This window comes from Asparagus officinalis, chromosome 5, assembly GCF_001876935.1.
Source record: "Asparagus officinalis chromosome 5, Aspof.V1, whole genome shotgun sequence".
Classification (NCBI taxonomy): domain Eukaryota; kingdom Viridiplantae; phylum Streptophyta; class Magnoliopsida; order Asparagales; family Asparagaceae; genus Asparagus; species Asparagus officinalis.
In genome coordinates, this window is record NC_033798.1 from 52,801,610 (window position 1) to 52,823,844 (window position 22,235).

General features: G+C 36.7%; 1 protein-coding gene across 1 annotated transcript; it reads left to right on the plus strand.

Annotated features, from left to right (window-relative positions):
• LOC109843661 (zinc finger protein WIP2-like) lies at positions 510-3,290 on the plus strand. Its single transcript, XM_020412618.1, has 2 exons — positions 510-1,487; positions 2,653-3,290. The coding sequence occupies exons 1-2, from the start codon at positions 891-893 to the stop codon at positions 3,103-3,105; spliced, it is 1,050 nt and encodes a 349-aa protein (XP_020268207.1). The 5' UTR covers positions 510-890; the 3' UTR covers positions 3,106-3,290.

Sequence of the window (22,235 nt, forward strand, 5' to 3'; positions counted from 1 at the left end):
GTCAAAGAGAAATCTAATTTTTGTCTCACACCTCATTTTCCCTCCTACCAAAGCAAGTCTAAAAGCACCACTAATGTCTCATTATACATAAAGGAAAGATAACCTTTCATGGTAACAAAATTTATTTAGTAAAGACAAATTACTTAAATATTGATAAAATATTCAGATACTGACCGAACTCAGCAATGATGAGCAAGCTGAAGAAAATGAATTAATAGTGTAATATATTCGAATTCTACACAGAATGGGTTATGGTTTAATAATGGACGTAGATATCCCATGCATACAAGCAGAGAGGGGTAGAGAAGCAACAAGGAAAGGTGAGCTGGATGTCTAACAATTTAAAAAGAAGAAACAAACTAAGAATTGATACTCTCTCTCTTGTAGACAAAGACACACACATACTTTCTCCCTCTGAAATATGTTTTAATTAATACCTACATATATATATAGCATGGCATATTATAATATTTTACTCACTCATTTTATTATGAGTGGGAGACATCATCCAACACTAGTCCCTGACATTTGTCTTTGGGTAAATTTTCCTTTCTAAACTTCTTTCTATATTCCTCAGTGTTGGTTGGTGTGAGTGTTAATTTACTTAGTTCTTTCAACTCCCTTTATTTATTCCAGTGTTGAGTGATCTCTATTTTCCTATCGTCTACCTTTTCCTCTACTAGTTAACTTTCCCTTCCTCTATCTTTGTCTCCCTCAGAGATCTCTCTCTCTCTCTCTCTCTCTACCATTCTTAATTTGGTGAATAATTTACATGCTTTTAACTGAACTTCTGGGTTTTCTTTGTTTTTCTTGGTAGTTTAATTTTGAGATCATCCTCTCCTATAAACGGTAGTCCACAACAATTTCTTTCCTCTCACTCACCTCTAACCATGGGAGACCCTTACAACAATTTCTTTAAGGATCTCTTCAATTACAACCCTAATTTCTCCTCTAATACCCTTCCTCCTCCTCCGCTAGCTATCCCCGCTTACAACTACAACTACAACTACAACTGCAGTAACTCTCACCACTTTCAAGCACCACCGCCTTCTCCTCCTCTAAGGGAAGCCCTCCCTCTCCTTAATAGCTTTAGCGCAACAAGGCGTCAAGAAGAAGATCATCTTGAACCAAACTCATCAAGGCCTTCTGGTGAAGAAGTGAACAAGATGGGCTTATGCGGTGATAATCATTCTCATGCGGACGATGAGGTTGAAGAAGTCACAGTTGCTCTCCATATAGGACTCCCGAGCCCTAGCGCATCAGATCTCATCTCCAGGGTCTCTTCCAACAACCAAGAGGAAGAAGAAGATGGAGATCAAGGAGACAAAGAAGGTGATGTTGCTCCTTTAGTGTATCCTACAGGTCCTATAGGGAGACTAAACAAAGGGCAGTACTGGATCCCTACCCCTTCACAGATCCTCATAGGTCCTACTCAATTCTCATGTCCTGTTTGCTGCAAGACCTTCAATAGATACAACAACATGCAGGTTAATTACTTACATCAAAGGAATTGCTTCTATCCAAATTTTCATTAATTCCCTCAATTTTCACTTCCCTTTTCTTTTCTTAATTGTGGTTCTTGATAGTTAAATTTAGCGTAAGCCTGCAAGGAGGAGTTCATACATAGGGGACAGTGTTAAGGATATATAATTATCGTTCCTTTTGGATGGTGAATGGGTACCAAGAATTTCCTACAATAAATAATTAGCATAGATACGTAGCTTATCTAGGTCTAATGAGATTAGAAGGAACACCTCTTCTTTTTATGCGATCGAAGAAAAGAACTGGACATATATAGGCGGTGTTCAATATGTATACTTTCTAGTACTCTGAGAGTTTGGGGTTTTTATTGTGATACATTGGCTGATGTGAGGAATGCGACTGTAAAGTATTTCTCAGTCTTTTTTCAGGGGTGGTGCTGAGATGGTCTTTAATAAAAGAAAGAAAAAAAAATTTAAAAGAAGTCTTTCAAAATCTTCTGCACTCACTGTACTGCTGACCCAAAAGCCACCAGTCCATATGAACGCTGACAAGTGAGTTGCTTCTCCAAAAAACGACTATGAGCGCTCTCTCTCTCTCTCTCTCTCTCTCTCTCTCTCTCTCTCTCTCTCTCTCTCTCTCTCGCTGTGTGTGTGTGCAGCGGACTTTCTTCCATGCTTCTTTAATATCCACGTCTCTTTTTTCCCCATGGTTTTGACTTACCAGGCTAATTTATCACCAGTAATTGGTAAACCTTTAGGGCCCCCCTAGTTGAATTATCTTTCTTGTTACACCACAGAAAATACAACTTGTTTCTTAATATATATACACGCACACACAAGCTAAACTTCATAAAGAAGTACTCGTTTCCCTCAAAATTCCTACTTGTCCAGTTAATATTACTTTTTCTTGTCCATGTACATGCATATCATCTTGACTGATGCAATACAAATGCCCTAACAACACTCTCACTAACTCTAATATGACAAGTATTTGCATTTTTGTTAATGAATCAAATGCCTTCTATTATGATAAAGTCATAATCAATGCTCAATTTTCTTGACATTCACCAAACCTAGACAATACAACTACAGGTTCTTCATGTTTAAGATATTAAATGTATGGGTTTTTCCCCTCTAACTAATTATGTAATTATATATATATGATCCACAGATGCATATGTGGGGGCATGGATCACAATATAGAAAGGGCCCTGAATCTCTCCGAGGCATCCAACCTACAGCGATGCTGCGACTGCCGTGCTACTGCTGTGCTCCAGGGTGCCGGAACAACATAGATCATCCAAGAGCAAAGCCATTGAAGGACTTCAGAACACTCCAAACTCACTACAAACGAAAGCATGGGATCAAACCCTTCATGTGTAGAAAATGTGGAAAGGCCTTTGCAGTGCGAGGAGACTGGAGAACTCATGAGAAGAACTGTGGTAAGCTTTGGTATTGTATCTGTGGCTCTGATTTCAAGCACAAAAGATCACTTAAAGACCATATTAAGGCCTTTGGCCAAGGACATGCCGCTTATGGCATTGATTGTTTCGATGAGGAGGAAGAGCCCTCGTCAGAGATTGAGCAACATTGTGATGCATCTCACTCGGAGAAGGTGAAGTAAATTGGAGTAATAGGTACTTTCTTTATATTTTTTCCATTCCATATTTGGTCGCAATTAGTCAGGTTGGGAAGGAAACATAACAATGTAAGCCATGATCTCTTGTAAATGGATCTTCTATCTAGTTTAATGTGAACTAGAAATGCATAGGGTAAAAAATATAGGTGTGACATGATGTGAGTATTGAGTTGCTAGACCTCTCTTAATGTTATAGTTTTATGTCAAATTTATGATTTCTCTTCCTAAATTCCAAAAAAAATTTTTTTTTTGAGAAAATTATTTCTCCTTTTTTATTCTTTACCTTACCCGATAGGAAGCCAGCAGGCAGCAAGCTATATTTTGTTTGAATTTTTGTCTTCTCTTTTCCTTTTCACCCCGAGCGTAAAACCCAAATGCAAATTTAAAGGTCTCATCAACCTTTATCAAATATGTTTGAAAATAAATATGGACAATCTGTAGCTATTTTATTAATTTCGTAATTAATTAGTAGCTCAGGCGACTGATTTTTCTCTTTGCATATTTGCCCTCATAGAAACTCTTTGAGTTTGGTTAATATATTGGATAATCTCTTCATTCTTAGAATATTGCATTTCATCTTAGTCTTGCTAAATTTTTCTCATGGAACATCATCCTCTCTCTCTCTCTCTCTCTCTCAACATGTGTTTATATAAATTTTCTATTTCTCTTGAGGGGGAAGGACGGTCATGGTTTTACTTATCTTTGGTTCCTTTTTGGTTAATTGTGTTCTTTCCTTTCACAATATTTTTCCATGGCTTCTTTCTTGTTTTACTTATCTTAGTCTTGATCATCAACCTGTCAAGTTTAGAGTGTTTTAGAAAGGACAAATTTTCAAAATATACCATTTTAGAACTTTATTTGTAAAAATCATCCTATTTGCAATTTATTCACCATTATTGACCTGGTTCTGCCTACTAGCTAAAATTGGGCCAAAAATAGTAAATAAAACATCATGGGATTCTAAATCCCGTGAAGTTTTTGAGATTTATTTACCGTTTTCGACTCAAATGGCTGAAACTGAACGAAGATGGTAATAAAATCTCAAAATGGTCGATTTTTACAAATAAAATTCTAATAGAGTCTATTTTAAAATTTTGTCCTTTTAGAAAACTTCTAAAATCTTTTCAATTTTATTAACCAAGCACCCTAACCGTTTTAGATGAACTAGTATAAAGGCCACGGCTTCTTTATAAAATTAATATCTAATTATTAATTAAATTAATCACATAAATTATTAGACCAGTTATAAAAATTAGCTTTCTGAAAATTAACTTTAAAATTATTTTAAAAATATGAAAAGAGCTATTAGCATCAGGAGCTTTTCGGTCATTTGGACGCATATGAATTTCATACGCTAGCTAGGTCTAACAGTGCTAGTTGTGATGTTATCTGACAAAAATTAAGATGTGTAACTGACCTTTTTGAAATTTGGGAGGCAATCTCATTGTTGGCAAAACCTGGAATGACCAAAATTAGGGTATTTTTTGACATTTACCCTAAATACAACAAGCCAAAATGTAACTATAACTTATCACAGTTTTGACCTGCTCTAAACGGGAATTAATTGAGCAAAAACTCTAAAGAGGATCTAGCTAAGTTGTTAAGTTGCGTACCAGCAGTACACCAGTGTCTCTGGTTCGACTCTCCTGAAGAGCATCAACATGAATTTAATTATGTAAAATAACTGAGGTTCTTGCGTTGGGGGTGTCCCTTAGCTAGTTTTAAACTTATACACCAGAAGATTTACACTTTTCAAGATAGTTTTAAACTAATACACCTGAAGATTGTAAGGTCCTTGATGATTATCAATTTTGATATAATCCAAGCGGAAGGACTGCACACCACCATGCGCATAGTATGTAAAAGTAGTTTGAAAGGTGCAGTTTACTTGTAAAAATCTAATAAAAAGTACGTAAGCAATTTATTTATTTTGATGATTATCAATTTATTTACTTGTAAAAACAATACGATGTGCTGCACAATTTCCTTACCTCCTAATATGCTTGAAAATACAGCTTCGAAATCGTGTGCTCTGCTCATTAATCCCATCAATTTTAGTACCATGTAGCATTAGATGTAGTATATGGCTATTAAGCTCTTGAATAATCTCTAAAGCATCAATCTCCGCTATGATGTCCAAGGAGAGTTTTAGAACATTTAGGCATTTGTGATCGCTTCAATTTTTGTTTAAGATGGTAAATATATTGGGCAAGATGTCATATAAATGATATATATATATATATTATATATATATATTAGTTATATATATATTTAGTATTGTAATTATATATTATGTATATATAGTATATAGGTTATATTATTATATATATATATATATTATATTGTGTATGAGAGAGAGAGAGGAGAGTAATTGGAGAATACTTGGACTATGTGCTCTAATGTGCGACGTTGGTAGTGTATGTGACGCTAGATCTTGTCCGTGAATCTATATGTATATTGGTATTGCAGAGTCTGTACCTAAGTTTGGCTGTTCTAGTCTTTGCGAGGTTGATGGTAAGGTAGCAAACGATTAGGTCTTCTACATGTTCACTATCGAAGTTGCTTTTAACAATTTGGTACCGAATGGTTCTTCATTTGCTGCATATATTTATAGTTATATGATATATATAGTATATATTTACTATTTAAGTATTATATATTCAGACAAAGAACAAGGTGGTGGAGAGGAAATGGAGCAAAAGGTATATCTGAAGGGACGTTCAATTTGATGTTGTTATGCATATCAGACGCTCCTAAAATTTGTCAAAGAGCACGCTTTGCAAATAATTATAGGTAGTAATAATATATATATTATTTATATTTATATATTATATTTAGTATATATTGTATTCTTATATATAAGAAGAGCGCTATTAGAAGACCAATGTGAGGGAGGAAATTGATGCAGAATCAACGAAGACGTTCAAGAGGATGCGTTTCAGACGCTCCAATTCAAAAAACTTGCAACCCCAAAACACAAACACCAAAACCACCTATAATTAAACTCAAGAGAACAAAGAGAAAAAAACATGAGTATTAGGCGTTAACTCCATTACAATCAATAAAGGAAAAGAAGTGCAGACACCATATTCGCCAATAGGGCCTAGAATTAGGCGCATCATCTCCCTCCATAGTATCAGGTAACGGTGGAGCCTGATCTATTAACGTGGCTGCATTGACTTTGCCCAAAAGTGCAAGAAGTGTAATACATTTGCTTTTATTTTGGAAGAGTTAATGGCCTTGCAATTGAAAAATACTATCGTTTCGTGCACTCCAGGTGCACCAGCGAACTGATCGCACAAAAACCTCCTATAGCAATTTCATGCTACTGTTTGCAAAGTGATTATCGCAATAAGAAGCCTCTCATCTTATCAGTGAAATACAACCTTACTGCAGGAAGAAAAGCGATGAACATCATCCTCTATGAGAAAATTACAGAAAAATGCAAGAGGCATTTCCCGTCCATCCATTCTTGAACAAACAATATCTCCGCGGATACTTTTTTATTGATTTGTCAAACTAATTTTCTGCAGATCCGTTTGGCAATAGTTTTTTTTTTGGTAATTAAAATATTTTATTCGTCTCCAAATATGTAAGTTGTATGTACAACAAGAATCTCAACATGTATATATGAGATAACAAAACTTGTGGAGAACCTGAGCAAGCATAGCACGGTCGGTTAGGCGCATGATAGCAAGCGATTTTCTTTGCTATCATGCTCCTCTAACAAATTCAGGTATTTTGGTGGAATTTTGGGAGAGAAAACCTCTTCTGCCTTCATTCATTAACCCGTATAATTTATATACACAATCCTTCCTAAACAACCTCCTAAAAATCAGCTAGAAACAATCAAACGATATCGCACAGAATATCAGCTACCTAAAACAGAATATTAGCTACCAAACAGAATATTAGCTACCAAAACAGAATATATACAATAATAACTCACAATACCCCCCCCTCAAGTTGGAGCATGGAGATCACGAATGCCCAACTTGCGAAGTAAGAATGAAAATTGTTGTTGTCCCAAAGCCTTGGTAAAAATATCCGCTAGTTGCGCATTAGTCGGAACAAAACAGGAATGAATATCTCATTTGACAATTGCATCGCGGACAAAGTGACAATCTACTTCAATGTGTTTGGTCCGTTCATGAAAAACCGGGTTTTGAGATATATGTAAAGCGGCTTGATTATCGCAATGCAGTGACATGGATGTAACATGGGACACGCCAAGACTCGATAAAACGCCCTTTAGCCATTTCAACTCACAAGTAGTCATGGCCATTGAACGATACTCAGCTTCAGCAGAAGAGCGAGACACAGTATGTTGCTTTTTCGTCTTCCAGGAAATAGGAGACACACCTAGAAATATCACCCAACCTGTCAGTGATCTTCTGGTCATTGGGCAACCGGCCCAGTCTGCATCACACCATGCATGTAAGCGTAAGTCACAGGCACTACTTAGCAAAATGCCTTGTCCAGGGTTCTGTTTCAAATAACGGACAACCCGCAGCGCAGCTTGCCAATGATCCTCCCTTGGTTGTTGCATGAATTGAGACAAAATATGAACACTGTACGACAACTCTGGCCATGTGAAGCACAAATAAATCAGGCGCCCTACCAAGCGACGATAAGGTTCTGGATCAGCAAGAAGGTCGCTAGTAGACAGAGCCAAACAATGATTTTGTTCCATAGGAAGACGTGCGGGTTTAGCCCCCAACAAACCCGCCTCAGCAATAATATCCAGTGCATATTTTCTTTAACAGAGAAAAAAACCTTCTGGGCTCCGTGCAACTTCAACTCCAAGGAAATACTTCAAGACTCCTAAATCTTTCATGTGAAAATAGTCACTCAAATAAACTTTAAACTGTCGGATAGCTGAGCTATCATTGCCTGCAATAATAAGATCGTCAACATATACAATAACACTAAGATGAATGTCGCATTTCCTCATGGAGAAGAGAGAATATTCAGAGTAGGACTGTTGAAATCCAAAAACCTTCAACGTAGCTGAAAGTTTGGCGAACCAGCAGCGAGGGGCCTGTTTAAGCCCATAAAGAGACTTGTGTAACCTACAAACCTTGCCGGGAGCCGAAACTTGGAACCCGAACGGTAACTTCAAGTAAACTTCTTCTTGAAGATCTCCATGGAGAAACGCGTTGTGAACGTCCATTTGATGAACTTCCTAATTTCTCGCAGCTGCGACGGCCAAGAAAACTCGCACGGTAACCATCTTAGCCACCGGAGCAAATGTCTCAGTGTAGTCAATCCCTTCAACTTGATGATTCCCAAAGATGACAAGCCGAGCCTTATAACTTTCCACTGTGCCATTAGAGTTGTACTTGATTTTGTATACCCACTTGCATCCTAGAGCCTTCTTGTTCTTTGGTAGATCCTCTATCACCCATGTTCTATTAGTTTCCAATTCTTGTATCTCCCGTTGCATGGCTTCCCGCCATCACCCATCTTTTACCGCCTCAGAATATGTCACAGGTTCACGTTCTGCATGTATCACTGTAAGAAACACTCTGTGTCGCATAGAAAAATTGTTACAATTCACGTAGTATGTAATGGGATAGGGATTACCTGAGGAACGCAGTGGTTTAGGTGTCGATTTGGATGGACTCATTTTATGTATACAATGTGTAACATAATCACGCATCAACAAGGAGGGCTTTTTCTGTCTGTGACCCCGACCCAACAATTCCTCCTCGGACATTTCAGGTTCATCATGCTCATTTGAGTCCACGTTCACTGCACCAAGAACAACATGATCCCTCACTCCCAAATCATCATAATCCCCAAAGTCAATAGGTGGATCTTCGGAATAAGAAGGTAGAATTAAGTCATCTTTAGGAAGAGAAGCAAAAGGAAATTCTGTTTCAGAGAACTTGACATCTCGAGAAACAAAGAACTCATGAGCTTCTAGATCATACAAACGCCATCCTTTTTTCCCGTATGGATATCCTATGAAAATGCAACGCCTACTCCGACTATCAAATTTGTCGCCTGACCTCCCTTGTTTGTGAGCATAACAGAGGGAGCCAAAAACACGGAGATGATCATATGTAGGATCACGACCATAAAGAACACTATAAGGAGTCTTTCCATTCAAAACCGATGAAGGAGTTATATTTATCAAATAACCTGCTGTTAACACACATTCTCCCCAGAAGTCGATAGGTAAACATCCCTGAAATCTTAGAGCACGGGCAACGTTTAATATATGTTGATGCTTACGTTCTACCCTCCCATTTTGTTGTGGTGTACGAATGCAGGATGTTTGAAAAATTATGCCATTCTTAAGAAAATAATTTTTCAAGCATGTAAATTCCGTTCCATTGTCAGTCCTTACAATTTTTACTTGTTTGTTGAACTGGCGCTTCACCATGGAGAAAAACATTTTTATAGTCTGGGACACCTCTGTCTTATCTATTAGCAAGTAAATCCATACAGCCCTAGAGTAATCATCAACAATAGTCAAGAAATAGGATGTTCCACAAGAAGAAACATGTCGATAGGGACCCCATAAATCATAATGTATTAATTCAAAAATATCTGAAGCTCTAAAATCACTAACAGGAAACTTTTCTCTAGTCTGTTTTGCTCGTTGACAAACATCACAAATTCAAATGATCCTTATTTTTCTTAAAGACTACAGCAGGAACCAACTTGATTACTTGCATGGACGGATGACCCAAACGTTGATGCCAAAGGTCCAACGACAGCACCTTATCTACTTTCAAAGCCGAAATGCGTGGAGTCCCCTTAAAGTAATAGAGTCCATCCTGATGTTCACACGCACCAATCAGTGTCCTCAGAGTGTGGTCCTGCATTACACACATATTTTGAGTGAATAGAACAATACAATTTGAATGATCAGTAAATTACGACACTAAGTATAAATTGCAAGTTAATCCCGGCACATATAAAACATTCTCAAGAGAAATTCCTCCATCAAGGCTGAGTGATCCCTCTTTGGTGGCCACTGCGTTCTCTCCATTAGGTAGACCGACAGTGCACGGCACTATATTCCTCAAGTTATGTAAATTTCTTAAAGTTCCTGTCATATGATCGACGCGCCCGAGTCTATGATCCATGACTCTTGCTTACCGGTCATTTTTTTGGGATTGGAATGTTTCTGACTGTTTAGCAGAGTTAGCAATGCCTGTAATTGATCAGTACTCAGTCCAAGTGAGCCCATGATGTTTCCTTCAGAGACACTTGTGATTGTGCTTCCAGGGACGGTCTGAGCTGCATAGCTCCTCACAGTGCCACGTCCACGTCCAGCACCTCTTTCTGTTCGCTGCTGTGAAGACTGTTGTCCCCCGCTTCGTCCTCCATTTTTCCCTTTGTTACGTGGCCTGTTACCCCACCAGTCAGGATACCCGATTAGTGCAAAGCAAGAATCAGCCTCATGTCCACTACGCTTGCAATGTGAACACACCATATTCTTGTCTCTTCCATCACTTCGAGCTCGTACAGCAAGTGCCATAACATTTTCTCGTTCATCTTTGCCGCGAGCAATGGCCTTCACTCGTTCCTCTTGAATCAAAGTTGATTACACTTTGTTTAAGCTTGGCAAAGGATCTTGCGCCAGAATATTCGACCTTACCGTTCCGTACATCGTTTCATCTAATCCTATTAGAAACGAGTGCACTTTCTCTTCCTCTCGTTTCTTCTCCAACACCGCACCGAGATCGCATTCGCATTTTCCGCACTTACACGTAGGTGATTGTTCAAAATTTGTCAATTCATCCCAAAATTGCTTGAGCTTCCCATAGTAGTCTACTACAGTCATTCCTTTCTGTTTGCAATTCGCAAGATCTGATTTTAGCTGCTGAATACGTGGCCCATTGGTGACGGAGAAGCGTTCTTTGATATCGTTCCACAGATCCTTTGCCACTTCCACATGAGAAATAGTGGAACGAAGAGAAGGTTCAATGGTGTTTCGGATCCAGGACACCAACAACGAGTTGATTGTCCACCAGTCTTCAAGATCCCCTGATGCTTCGGTGTTTCGGATCCAGGACACCAACAACGAGTTGATTGTCCACCAGTCTTCAAGATCCCCTGATGCTTCATCGGGTTGTTTGATTGTCCCATCCACAAACCCGAACTTCTTCCGGGCTCTCAAAGCCGTTCGAAATGAACGAGCCCATTCATCATAATTGTCTCCTTTCAATTGGATCTGGGTGATTGAAAGGCCTGGATTATCAAGAGAAGTGATATCATAAGGAGATATCGTCTTCCTCGTGGTTTAAGTTTTCGATGTTCCTTCTTTGTGGTTGGTCATGGCTCTGATACCATAACAAATTCAGGTATTTTGGTGGAATTTTGGGATAGAAAACCTCTTCTGCCTTCATTCATTAACCTGTATAATTTATATACACAATCCTTCCTAAACAACCTCCTAAAAATCAGCTAGAAACAATCAAACGATATCGCACAGAATATCAGCTACCTAAAACAGAATATTATCTACCAAAACAGAATATTAGCTACCAAAACAGAATATATACAATAATAACTCACAATATCCTCCACCTGGATTTTAATGGCGAAGAAGAAGAGATCTAGTACTAAGAGAGTTCAAAGTAGTGAGTTGAAAGATTCCATCTTCACTTATGCTGATGCTGGAGTCTCATCGTTTGCTGGAGTTTCCACTTCTAATGTTGCTGCTGACATGAATGAAACAATAAATTCTTTGTTTCCTCAATAAATAGAAATTACTAGTCCTAAAGGAGCAAGGAAGAAGATGCTGATTGAGGAAGTTTTTGCTAGATCTAAAACTCTGTCTGAGTCTCCACAGCTGAAATCTGGTATGATGATCCCTTGTCAACTAAGTAAATCTCCAAATTCTTGGTCGGTTGAAGTTGAAGATGTGATTGATTCAGATCGAAATGAGATAATAGGTCATAATGTGGATTTCAACTCTGCTGTTGCTGAATCTGATAAAATTGTAAAAAAAACAATACAAATCTGAAAAGTGAAGAAAATGAAATCTCTATTGAAAATCAAATGAGAAATGTTAGATTGAAAGAAAATGGATCAGAAGGATCAAAATCTTTTGCTAGCCTATTCTCTGATAATAGAAAGTAAGGTAATGGATTGTCGTTGAATTTTATTCCATCTGCTCAAGGTCATTCTGTATCTTTCTCGAAATCGGAATGGAAAGAAGGTGAAGATCTTTGGAAATTTATTCTAATTGGCCATGTTATTGGATTAAATGTAAAATTTAAATCCATGGAAACCTATGTGAACAAGATATGGGCAAATATCTCAATTCCTAAAGTCTACTTGATCAAGCAAGGGGTTTTCCTTTTTGAATTTCATACTAAACAGCAAATAGATGATGTGCTTGAGACTGGTCCTTGGTTCTTTGGCTCAAGGCCATTAGTCTTGAAACCTTGGACAATTGACACTGATGTGGAAAAAATCCAGGACTGCACTTTTCCAATGTGGGTTCAATTCCCTAATTTGAGGCTAAACTTGTGGAGCTCTTCAGGTATAAGTAAGATTACTAGCCTCATAGGTAAATCTCATCACTACTGATAAACTCACGGCTATGAGACAAAGACTATCTTATGGTAGAGTCTTGCTAGAAGTTGACTTGCCTTTAATAGAGGCCTTGCCTGATCAATTAGTCATTCAAAGTCCAGATGAAAAAAAATATTTAGAAAGTGGTTTATGAATTAAAACCAAGATGGTGTACTAATTGCAAAATGGTGGGATATGAAGTTGATCAGTGTAGAAGATTTACAATGAAGAAAATATAGGTTCCAAAATAGGCTGCTGGCAATATATCTGTTTCTTGTAATGCTTCTGATGGTCCTCAAGAGGTTCAAATACCTGAAAAACATGCACGGCCTACATATGGAATATCTGATCAAATATCTGGAGGAGAGATGGATTTATCTGACCAAAAACCCGGAGGGAATTTATCCAAAAAACATGCACAAACAGTGTTGTGCACCAGCAATCTGCAGATTGATAAAGGGAAATATGTTCAAGAAACTAGACACATGATGAATCCTGCAATGCTAAATCTATCCCATTCTGTGAATGTTAGTGGCTTTACAAGTGTAAACAGAAATTCTCTTTATTCAAGTTTCGCTATTCTCTTTACTGGATCAAAATAATGAATTTGCTCCCTCAAGTATTGATAGGGTGGATCCTCTCAATAAATGCAACTGACAGTCTTGAATGTTAGAGGTTTAAATAAAACCTCTAAACATATGTTAGTGAAGCAATTTGTGCATGATTATAAGCTGGCATTTATAGCTCTTCTGGAAACTAATGTTGTTGGTGATAAGATGAAAACTATAACCAAGAAAATGTTTAAAGATTGGGATTGGATTTCTAATTCTAACCAAGCAAGAAATGGTAGAATATGGATTCTCTGGGACAGCAATATCCTATCAGTTCAGTACTTTTCTTCCTCTGACCAGTATGTATCATGCTCTGTGGCTTTAAAAGATGGAAACTAATGTTGCTGGTGATAAGATGAAAACTATAACCAAGAAAATGGTTAAAGATTGGGATTGGATTTCTAATTCTCAACAAGCAAGAAATGGTAGAATATGGATTCTCTGAAAATCAATATCCTATCAGTTCAGTGCTTTTCTTCCTCTGACCAGTATGTATCATGCTCTGTGGCTTCAAAAGATGGAAAAATTTCATGCATTGCCACTATAGTCTATGCTCTTAATGATCAAGAAGGTAGAAAAAAATCTCTGGCGTGACTTGTTAAGTTTCAAACAAAGTGTCAATTCTCCTTGGTTTGTGGGTGGAGATTTCAATGTTATTATCAGTAATGAAGAGAAAATGGGGGGGGGGTTTCTCCTGTCACAGATTCTGAGACTGAGGATTTTAACAATTTCATTACTTCATGCCAACTACTTCATCTGAAAACAACAGGCTGCTTCTTCACTTGGTGTAACAAACAGGATGCTATTTCAAGAATTTGGAGTAAATTGGATAGAATTTTAGTTAATGAGGAGTGGATTCATCAATATACCTCAAGTCAAGTTGATTTCCTTGTACCAACCTTCTCTGATCATTCTCTAGCTTTGATTACAATAAATGATGACATCTGTGATAAGAAGCCTTCTAAATTCTTTAGTATGTGGACTAAACATCCTGAGTTTAACAAAGTTGTTAAGTCTGTATGGTAGCAGAACTGCAAGGGTTTCTACATGTATAGACTGCATACAAAATTGAAAAAAAACTCAAACCTGCTCTGAAAAATTTGAACAAAAAACACTTCATGAATATTAGACAGTAGGTCTTGAGGAAAAAATGTGATCTCTCTGATATTCAACTACAGCTAAATGATGATCCTTTTAACCCTGATCTAATATCAAAAGAGAAGGAATGCTTAAGCAGCTATATGAGACCGGTTGATTTTGAAACCTCCCTCTTCAGACAAAAAGCTAGCATCAAATGGGGATTATATGGGGATAAATGCTTTCACTTATTTCACTCTATTATGAAAGCCAGAAGAAATCAAAATAAGGTTCTATCCTTGTATACTGACAATGGTGAGAGGCTAACTAATATTTTAGATATTACATCTAAATTTATTAGTTACTACACAAATCTCCTGGGCACTACTGGGCAAACTTTGGAGATAGACCAAAGGGTGATAACAAATGGACATGTTCTTTCCTCTACTCAAAGCAACAACCTGAGTACTCCAGTCACAAGAGATGAAATCAAGCAAGCTTTATTTTCAATTCCTAGTGAAAAAGCTCCTGGGCCAAATGGTTACAATGCCTCTTTCTTCAAAGTTACTTGGAATGTGATACAAGAAGATGTATACCTAGCTGCAAAGGAGTTTTTTAGGTCTGGTAAGCTTCTTGGTGCTATCAACTCTACATCAATCACCTTGATACAAAAAATTCTTAATCCTAAGACTCCCTCAGATTATAGACCAATATCCTATTGCAATTGTGTTTACAAGATAATCTCAAAAGTCATTGCTAATAGAATCAGATTATAGACCAATATCCTATTGCAATTGTGTTTACAAGATAATCTCAAAAGTCATTGCTAATAGAATTCAAGGAGTGATAGGATTTCTAGTCAAATTGTGTTTACAAGATAATCTCAAAAGTCATTGCTAATAGAATTCAAGGAGTGATAGGATTTCTAGTCAATGAAGCTCAAAGTGCATTCATCAAAGGAATGCTAAGTAACATTCTACTAGCACATGATCTTATAAAACACTATGGTAGAAAACATACATCTCCAAGAGAAATCCTTAATATTGATTTGAGAAAGCTTTTGATACCATTAGTTGGAGTTTTATCAACTCTGTGTTACTTGGTTTGGGTTTCCCTGTGACTATGGTTAAGTGGATCATGGAGTGTGTCACCACTTCAAAATTCACCCTATCTCTTAATGGTATTTTACATGGATATTTCAAAGGAGCTAGAGGCTTAAGACAAGGGGATCTCCTCTCGCCATACTTATTTGTTCTTGGGATGGAGTACCTGTCCAGGAAATTGAGCTCTCTAAAAAATGATAGTCTCTTCAGAAATCATCCCAAATGTTCAAGGCTCAAGATAATTCACCTATTTTTTGTTGATGATTTGTTGCTTTTTTGTAAAGCTGATATGCATTCAATAATAAAATTGAAGGAGTGCCTCTCTGAGTTCAATCAAGTCATTGAGTTAGAAACTAATCCAAATAAGTGATCTATATATATGAGTGGCATTGATAATGGTCTAAAGCTTCAGATCTGCACATTACTCAATTTCTCTGAGGGAGCTCTACCAGTGAGGTATCTGGGTGTCCCTCTGATCTCGAAAATACTGTCATGCATGGATTGCTCCCCCTGATTAATAAGATATCTGAATAGTTTTAATGTTGGCAAAAGAAGAAAGCTCTGTCCTATGCTGGAAGGCTGTAACTTATTAAATCAGTCATGTTGGGTATTCTTCTCTTCTGGACAAACAACTACATCCTACCAGTAAAAGTTTTGGAGAAAATAGATAGTTTATACTCTGATTTTCTATGGAATGGCAAATTCCATCTAGTTTCCTGGTCAGCTATCTGTCAAAGTAAAAAACATGGTGGTTTGGGAATATATTCTGCTATATTCTGGAATCAAGCTGCGGCTTTGAAGCTTCTTTGGATGATTCATTTGAAGAAGGATATGCTATGGATTATTCTGGAATCAAGCTGCGGCTTTGAAGCTTCTTTGGATGATTCATTTGAAGAAGGATATGCTATGGATTAAATGGGTTCATGAGAACGGCTTTGAAGCTTCTTTGGATGATTCATTTGAAGAAGGATATGCTATGGATTAAATGGGTTCATGAGAACTACCTAAGGCAAACTAGCATATGGCAAGTTCAAGCCAGAGTTAATGACTCTTGGATGTGGAAGTAGATAATAAAAATCAGGGATAAGATGATTGGAAAATTTGGCAATGTAACAAATGTGTTGAATGTCATTGCAGGGAATTGTTCCGAGTGCAAGGTACATCTTTCCTCTATTTACAATGTGCTTATTCATCAAAATGCACAAACTCCATGGTCTAAAACAGTTTGGGATGGATGGCACTACCCTAAGCATTCTTTTATTCTATGGCTTGCCATCCATCAAAGATTGTTAACTCAAGAAAGACCGTGTCGCATGAGGATACTTGACACAAACATATGCGTCCTATGTTCCCATTAGCAGCTGGAAACCTGCAAACATTTATTTTTTGAATGTGATTATTCAGTAAACATATGGAATAGAGTCATGGACTGGCTGAACTATAAATGGAGATCATGTATCTGGGACAATGTTGTTGATTGGTATACCTTGAGGTTGAAGGGTGAGGTCTTTATGAAGAAGCTTAAGAGAATGGCTCTATCTGCTTCAGTTTATGCAAGAGGGCAGAAGAGAAATCAGAGGATCTTCTAATCCATTACAAGAGGGCCTGAAACTGTATTTAGATCTATGAAGCTTACTATTCTTTCAAAGGTACTAAATGATGACATTCTCGCCTACATAAAAGAGAAAATTAAGCAAATGTAAATTTTTTCTCTTTCTTTGTTACTTCCAGTAAAGCTGGAATGAACTGATGTACTCATATTTCCCAATTGGTAAATGAATACATATTTTTTCTTTGTCCAAAAAAAAAAACAAAACCTGTAGCTAATGCTCAAAGAAAACAGAGCTTTAGCCAAAACATAGAAACCTAAAGACAGATATCACATAAATTTGTACATGTTTTTTACTGATGAGTATAGCTGAGACCTTGCGCAAATCCCAGTATCTACTCCTCCCATGGATTCCTCAATGAAAGTCAACCTAAAACAGATATTCAGGTGCACAACAATTGTGCATGATTTACAGTGTATGAATCCAATCTCCATTCCCAGCAGTGATAGGTGAATTAAGATGAATTGTCATGATATCAAGTTTGATACATTTTACCAGATGCTCTATTGTATTGCTCTTTTGCTGGAAAGTTCTCACTTTCCTTTCATTCCGAATTGAGTAGATAGTGGCTGATAGAGCCATCTTTTTAACCCTTTGCTTAATACCTTTCCCTCTGAGTCTTGAATTAAACCAATCCATCAATAATTCCCAATTACATGACCTCCAAGAGAATTGAAGCCAGTCCATGATGCAATTCCACACATCACTAGAATAAGAACACTCAAAGAATAGATGACTTCTACATTCCAGATATGCACCAGAGCATAAAGTGCATTGATTTGTATTTATAATCCCTCTTATTAACAACATGTCTTGAGTATTCAGTCTGTTATTAACAGCCAACCAACTAATAAAAGAGTGTTTTGGATAGCACAATCCATCCCATATTGTATTGTGCCATTGAACATTACTGACAACTGGATTTAGGGCATGGTACAAGGCAGATATCTTTAATTATGTTCCCCTGCAACAAGAGCCAATCAACTGAATCGGGTTTTCAACTCCTCTACAGGAATGCAAAGCTTTGTACCTTGCTTTTATTAATTGTTTCCACATCCAAGAGTCCCTGGATCTTGCTTTAACATGCCAAACATCCCTTTGCTTCAAATAGGTACCATGAATCCATTTAATCCACATTAATTCCATGTTTACATGAACATGCCATAAGTTTTTAAAGCAGCTGCAAGATTCCAGACTGAAGCAGAGAAGACTCCAAGTCCATCCTGTTTTTTACCCAGACAAACTTTATCCCAAGAGACTAAGGGATTTTTGGGTGTTTGATCTGTTCTTTCCCACAAAAAATTCCTGCAGATTTCATCCATTTTTTGTGTAACCCTGACTGGCAATATATAATTTGAAGTCTAATAAATCTGAACTCCCAAAATAACACTCTTGATAACCTGTAATCTTCCAGCATATGTGAGTTTTCTGTGTTTTTGCCATATCTGTATTTGATTTGATATCTTGTTGATAAGTGAATTACAATCTTCATAAGATAACCTTTTGCATATAAGAGGAACCCCCAGGTATCTGATAGGGAAACAACCTTCAGGAAGACATAGTTGAGTTTTGACCCGATTCTTTTACAGATTCTTCAACCCCTCCAAAGAAAATTATAGATTTATCTTTATTTGCTTCAAGCCCAGTTATATCTCCAAAATTTATGACATACTGATATAGCTTCTTCACTGAATATAAGTCTCCTTTACCAAAGACCAATAAATCATCATCAAAGATTAAATGTGTGATCTTCATTTTGCCACATTTGGGATGATATTTAAACTGCTTATCATTCTTCAAAAGGTCTAAGCTTCTTGACAAATACTCCATACCCAAAATGAAGAGATATGGGGAAAGATGGTCACCTTGTCTCAAACCCTTTTCCCCCTTAAAATAACTATGTAGTGAACCATTTAGGGAGATGGAATATTTCAGAGTTGATATACACACTTTGATCCAGTCAATTATCTTTTTTGGAAAGCCAAGCCCCTTGAGCATTTCATACAAAATTTTCCAACTTATGGTATCAAAAGCCTTCTTAATATCAATATTCAACATGATTCTGGGAAAAATGTTCCTCCTGTTGTAGCTTTTAACAAGCTCATGGGCTAACAAGGTATTACTTGTTATTTGCCTACCATTAATGAAAGCACTTTGAGCCTCATTCACTAAGTAACCCAAAGCTGATTTAACTCTATTTACCAGGATTTTTGAAATGAACTTGTATAGACTGTTACAACATGATATAGGTCTAAAATCTAAAGGTGTTTTAAAGCAATGTACCTTTGGTATAAGTGTAATAGAGGTTGAGTTTATCGTGCCCAAAAGTTTTCCTGATGTGAAAAATTCCTCCAAGGCTTGTGTGACTTCATCTCCCACAATCGACCAAGTTGATTTGAAGAAAAATGCACCATACCCATCAGGACCAGGTGCTTTATTATCTGACATTGAGAAAATAGCTTCTTTAATCTCTTCTTTGGAAACAGGTCTTTGCAAGAAATTTGCTTGAATATCACTTAGGTAGGGCCCTGATTTAATCACATTCATATCAGGATTTTTAGTATCAGTAGCATTTCCCATTAGATTATTGTAGTATGATACAAATTCCTTTGCTATTTCATCACCATCAGTTATTCGTTTGGCAAATGTTTAAGCAATACTAGTGAATAAGAAGAAGGGTAAATGTCTAGTAAAGCCGTTTAAACTAAAGAGTACTTTTTTTTTTGTATTTTAGCATTTATATGTCGCAAGTTGTTTAAAATTGCATATCAAGCCTACTTTTCTCTTATATGTCCTCTATTGTTTCTGGCATCTCTTATACCCTAAAGTTTTTGAAATTTGCATTTTATTAGTACTCTTAATTATGAGAATATGAGAATTTCCCTCTAAAAATTCTCATATGACACTCACATGCTAATTTCAGAATATTTCTACTCTTAAATAATATTTATCAAATTAGTGCTAAACATATCAAAATGCTATTTAAAATAGAATTAGGGTATTCTTAAAATAAACTTACGATAATTTTAACTACAAATTAAAAAAAAAAAATGATAAAAAGTTCTAAATTAGCATGCATGTGCTGCATAAGAATTTTCAAGAGAAAAGTCTCGCGTTTGTGTAGCTAAGAGTAATGTGAAAAGCAAGCAAGGTACATATAATAGCAAAGCTAGGAAAACTATAGAATATTTAAGTTCAATTCAGCCTACATCCGATTATGCAAACATAAAAAATTTCACTAGAATATTCTCTTAACAGACTTGGAACAAATTTGCATGTGAGTGGTCAAATTAGAATATCCACGTGAAAACTTAATTTCGTGTTGGCATGGTAGATTATACTAATTAATGTACTAGCTTCAAACATCTTAAGGTATATAAATGACATACAAACCATGTGAGGATATATAAACGCAAAGCGTGCAACTATAAGGTATTTAAGTGTTATTTAGCCTTAAACAAATACAAGCTCTCACTCGCTGAACTACCTTTCGTTATGGTGTTTATATAGTTTTTAATTGTTAGCTTGCTGATGCAGAAGACATTGCTAATGCCTTTTAGGAGAAATCGAATCGTGGAAACTCATACGATCTAGGACGATCTAAGAAAAGAGGGAAATTTTCTACCAGATTTCAACATGCAACTTCAACGGACTAAAACTTTTAATTCCCTCCATAAAATCGCTATTATTATATGTTTTTGAAAAGCTAGGAAGTGCTCTACAAGTTGAACTGCTCTGCCATTGTAATCGAGCTTCGGGGTTAAAGGAATTCGTCTTCAGGCTCCAACTGCGTGTCAAAGTGTTTTGATTCAGTTTAATTTCTAGTTTTTTTATGGAACGTTTTTTTATTTTAGAAAGTATTATTTTTTTAGAAAATGTTATTTTAATACTTTTGCTTTGTTTTATACCTATATAGAGAGAACGAATTTATAAACTTTTTAAATTGATTATTATTAATTCCAAAAGTTTTTCATTTCTAACATTTCTAGAATTTGTATTGTTTGGCACGGACGAGAACTCGAGTTGTTATTTTTTTTTATTAGGCTTTCGTTACATCAGAAACCAAAGGACCAAGGGTACATATCACGGGCAGAAATCCTCAACAAAATGCAGTCGGTAAGATTTTCAAACCCTGCAACAACATCAGCTCTTTTTGGTCCACACAAATGATGCTTTTAAGATAGTGGCTATATTTGCTTTTGCTGATGGATGGAACCTATACCCAGGAGATACTCAAATCAAATGATTAGCATGCTTTTTGAGTGAGAAAGAGAGAGAGAGAGAGAGCGAGAGAGAGAGAGAGAGAGAGAGAGAGAGAGCAAATTAAAGACTTTTTGAAAGGTCACCTCAGCCACAATCCATCATGTATCCGTATGCGTTGAGAGAGAACAGTAGAAGGCTTCAGTATGTCGTTGCAGAGAAGCCAATAAGTACGGGTAATATAAGTTCCAATTATTTTCCTGACCTTGCTTGTTTCATACTTCATGCTCCTTGTTTTGTTCCCAGGCCCTTGACACGTCCCCTTCTCTCTTCCGTGCGCGTTAATCAAATTTTCTCGTTTTTTTTTTTTTTTTGGTTAATGAAGCTTTATTCATCTTCCAAATATAGAATGTTATGCACAACAAAATCTCAGAGAGACTGAGATTACAAGAAGAAAACTACAAGCACCACTGTGCATTAGAATTTACAGTGTGCACATCCATTCCTTATCTTCAGCCGAAAAAGAACCATTGAGGGTGACTGTTAGGAGGTTGAATTTGATCTCTTTGAACAATTGAGATGCTGACTTATCTTCCTGTCTGAAAATCTTAAAGTTCCTTTGACTCCAAATGTAATATATTGTTGTGGTGAGAGCCATTTTTTTGACTTTTTGTTTAAAGCCATTCCCCCTCAAACAATGGCAATACCAGTTGATAATTTGATTCCAGCAAGTAGACTGCCATTTAAACTGCAACCAGTTCATAACCATGCACCAAACATCCCTTGAGTAGAGACAATCGAAAAAAAGATGATCTCTGCTCTCTGAACCCGAACACCAGCAACATGAATTTACACTCACAATATTCCTCTTAAACAGTCTATCTTGTGTGAGTAATCGGTCTTGTACTGCAAGCCAGCTGATAAAAGAATATTTGGGCATATTTGAGTTAGACCAAACTGCTTTGTGCCATGGA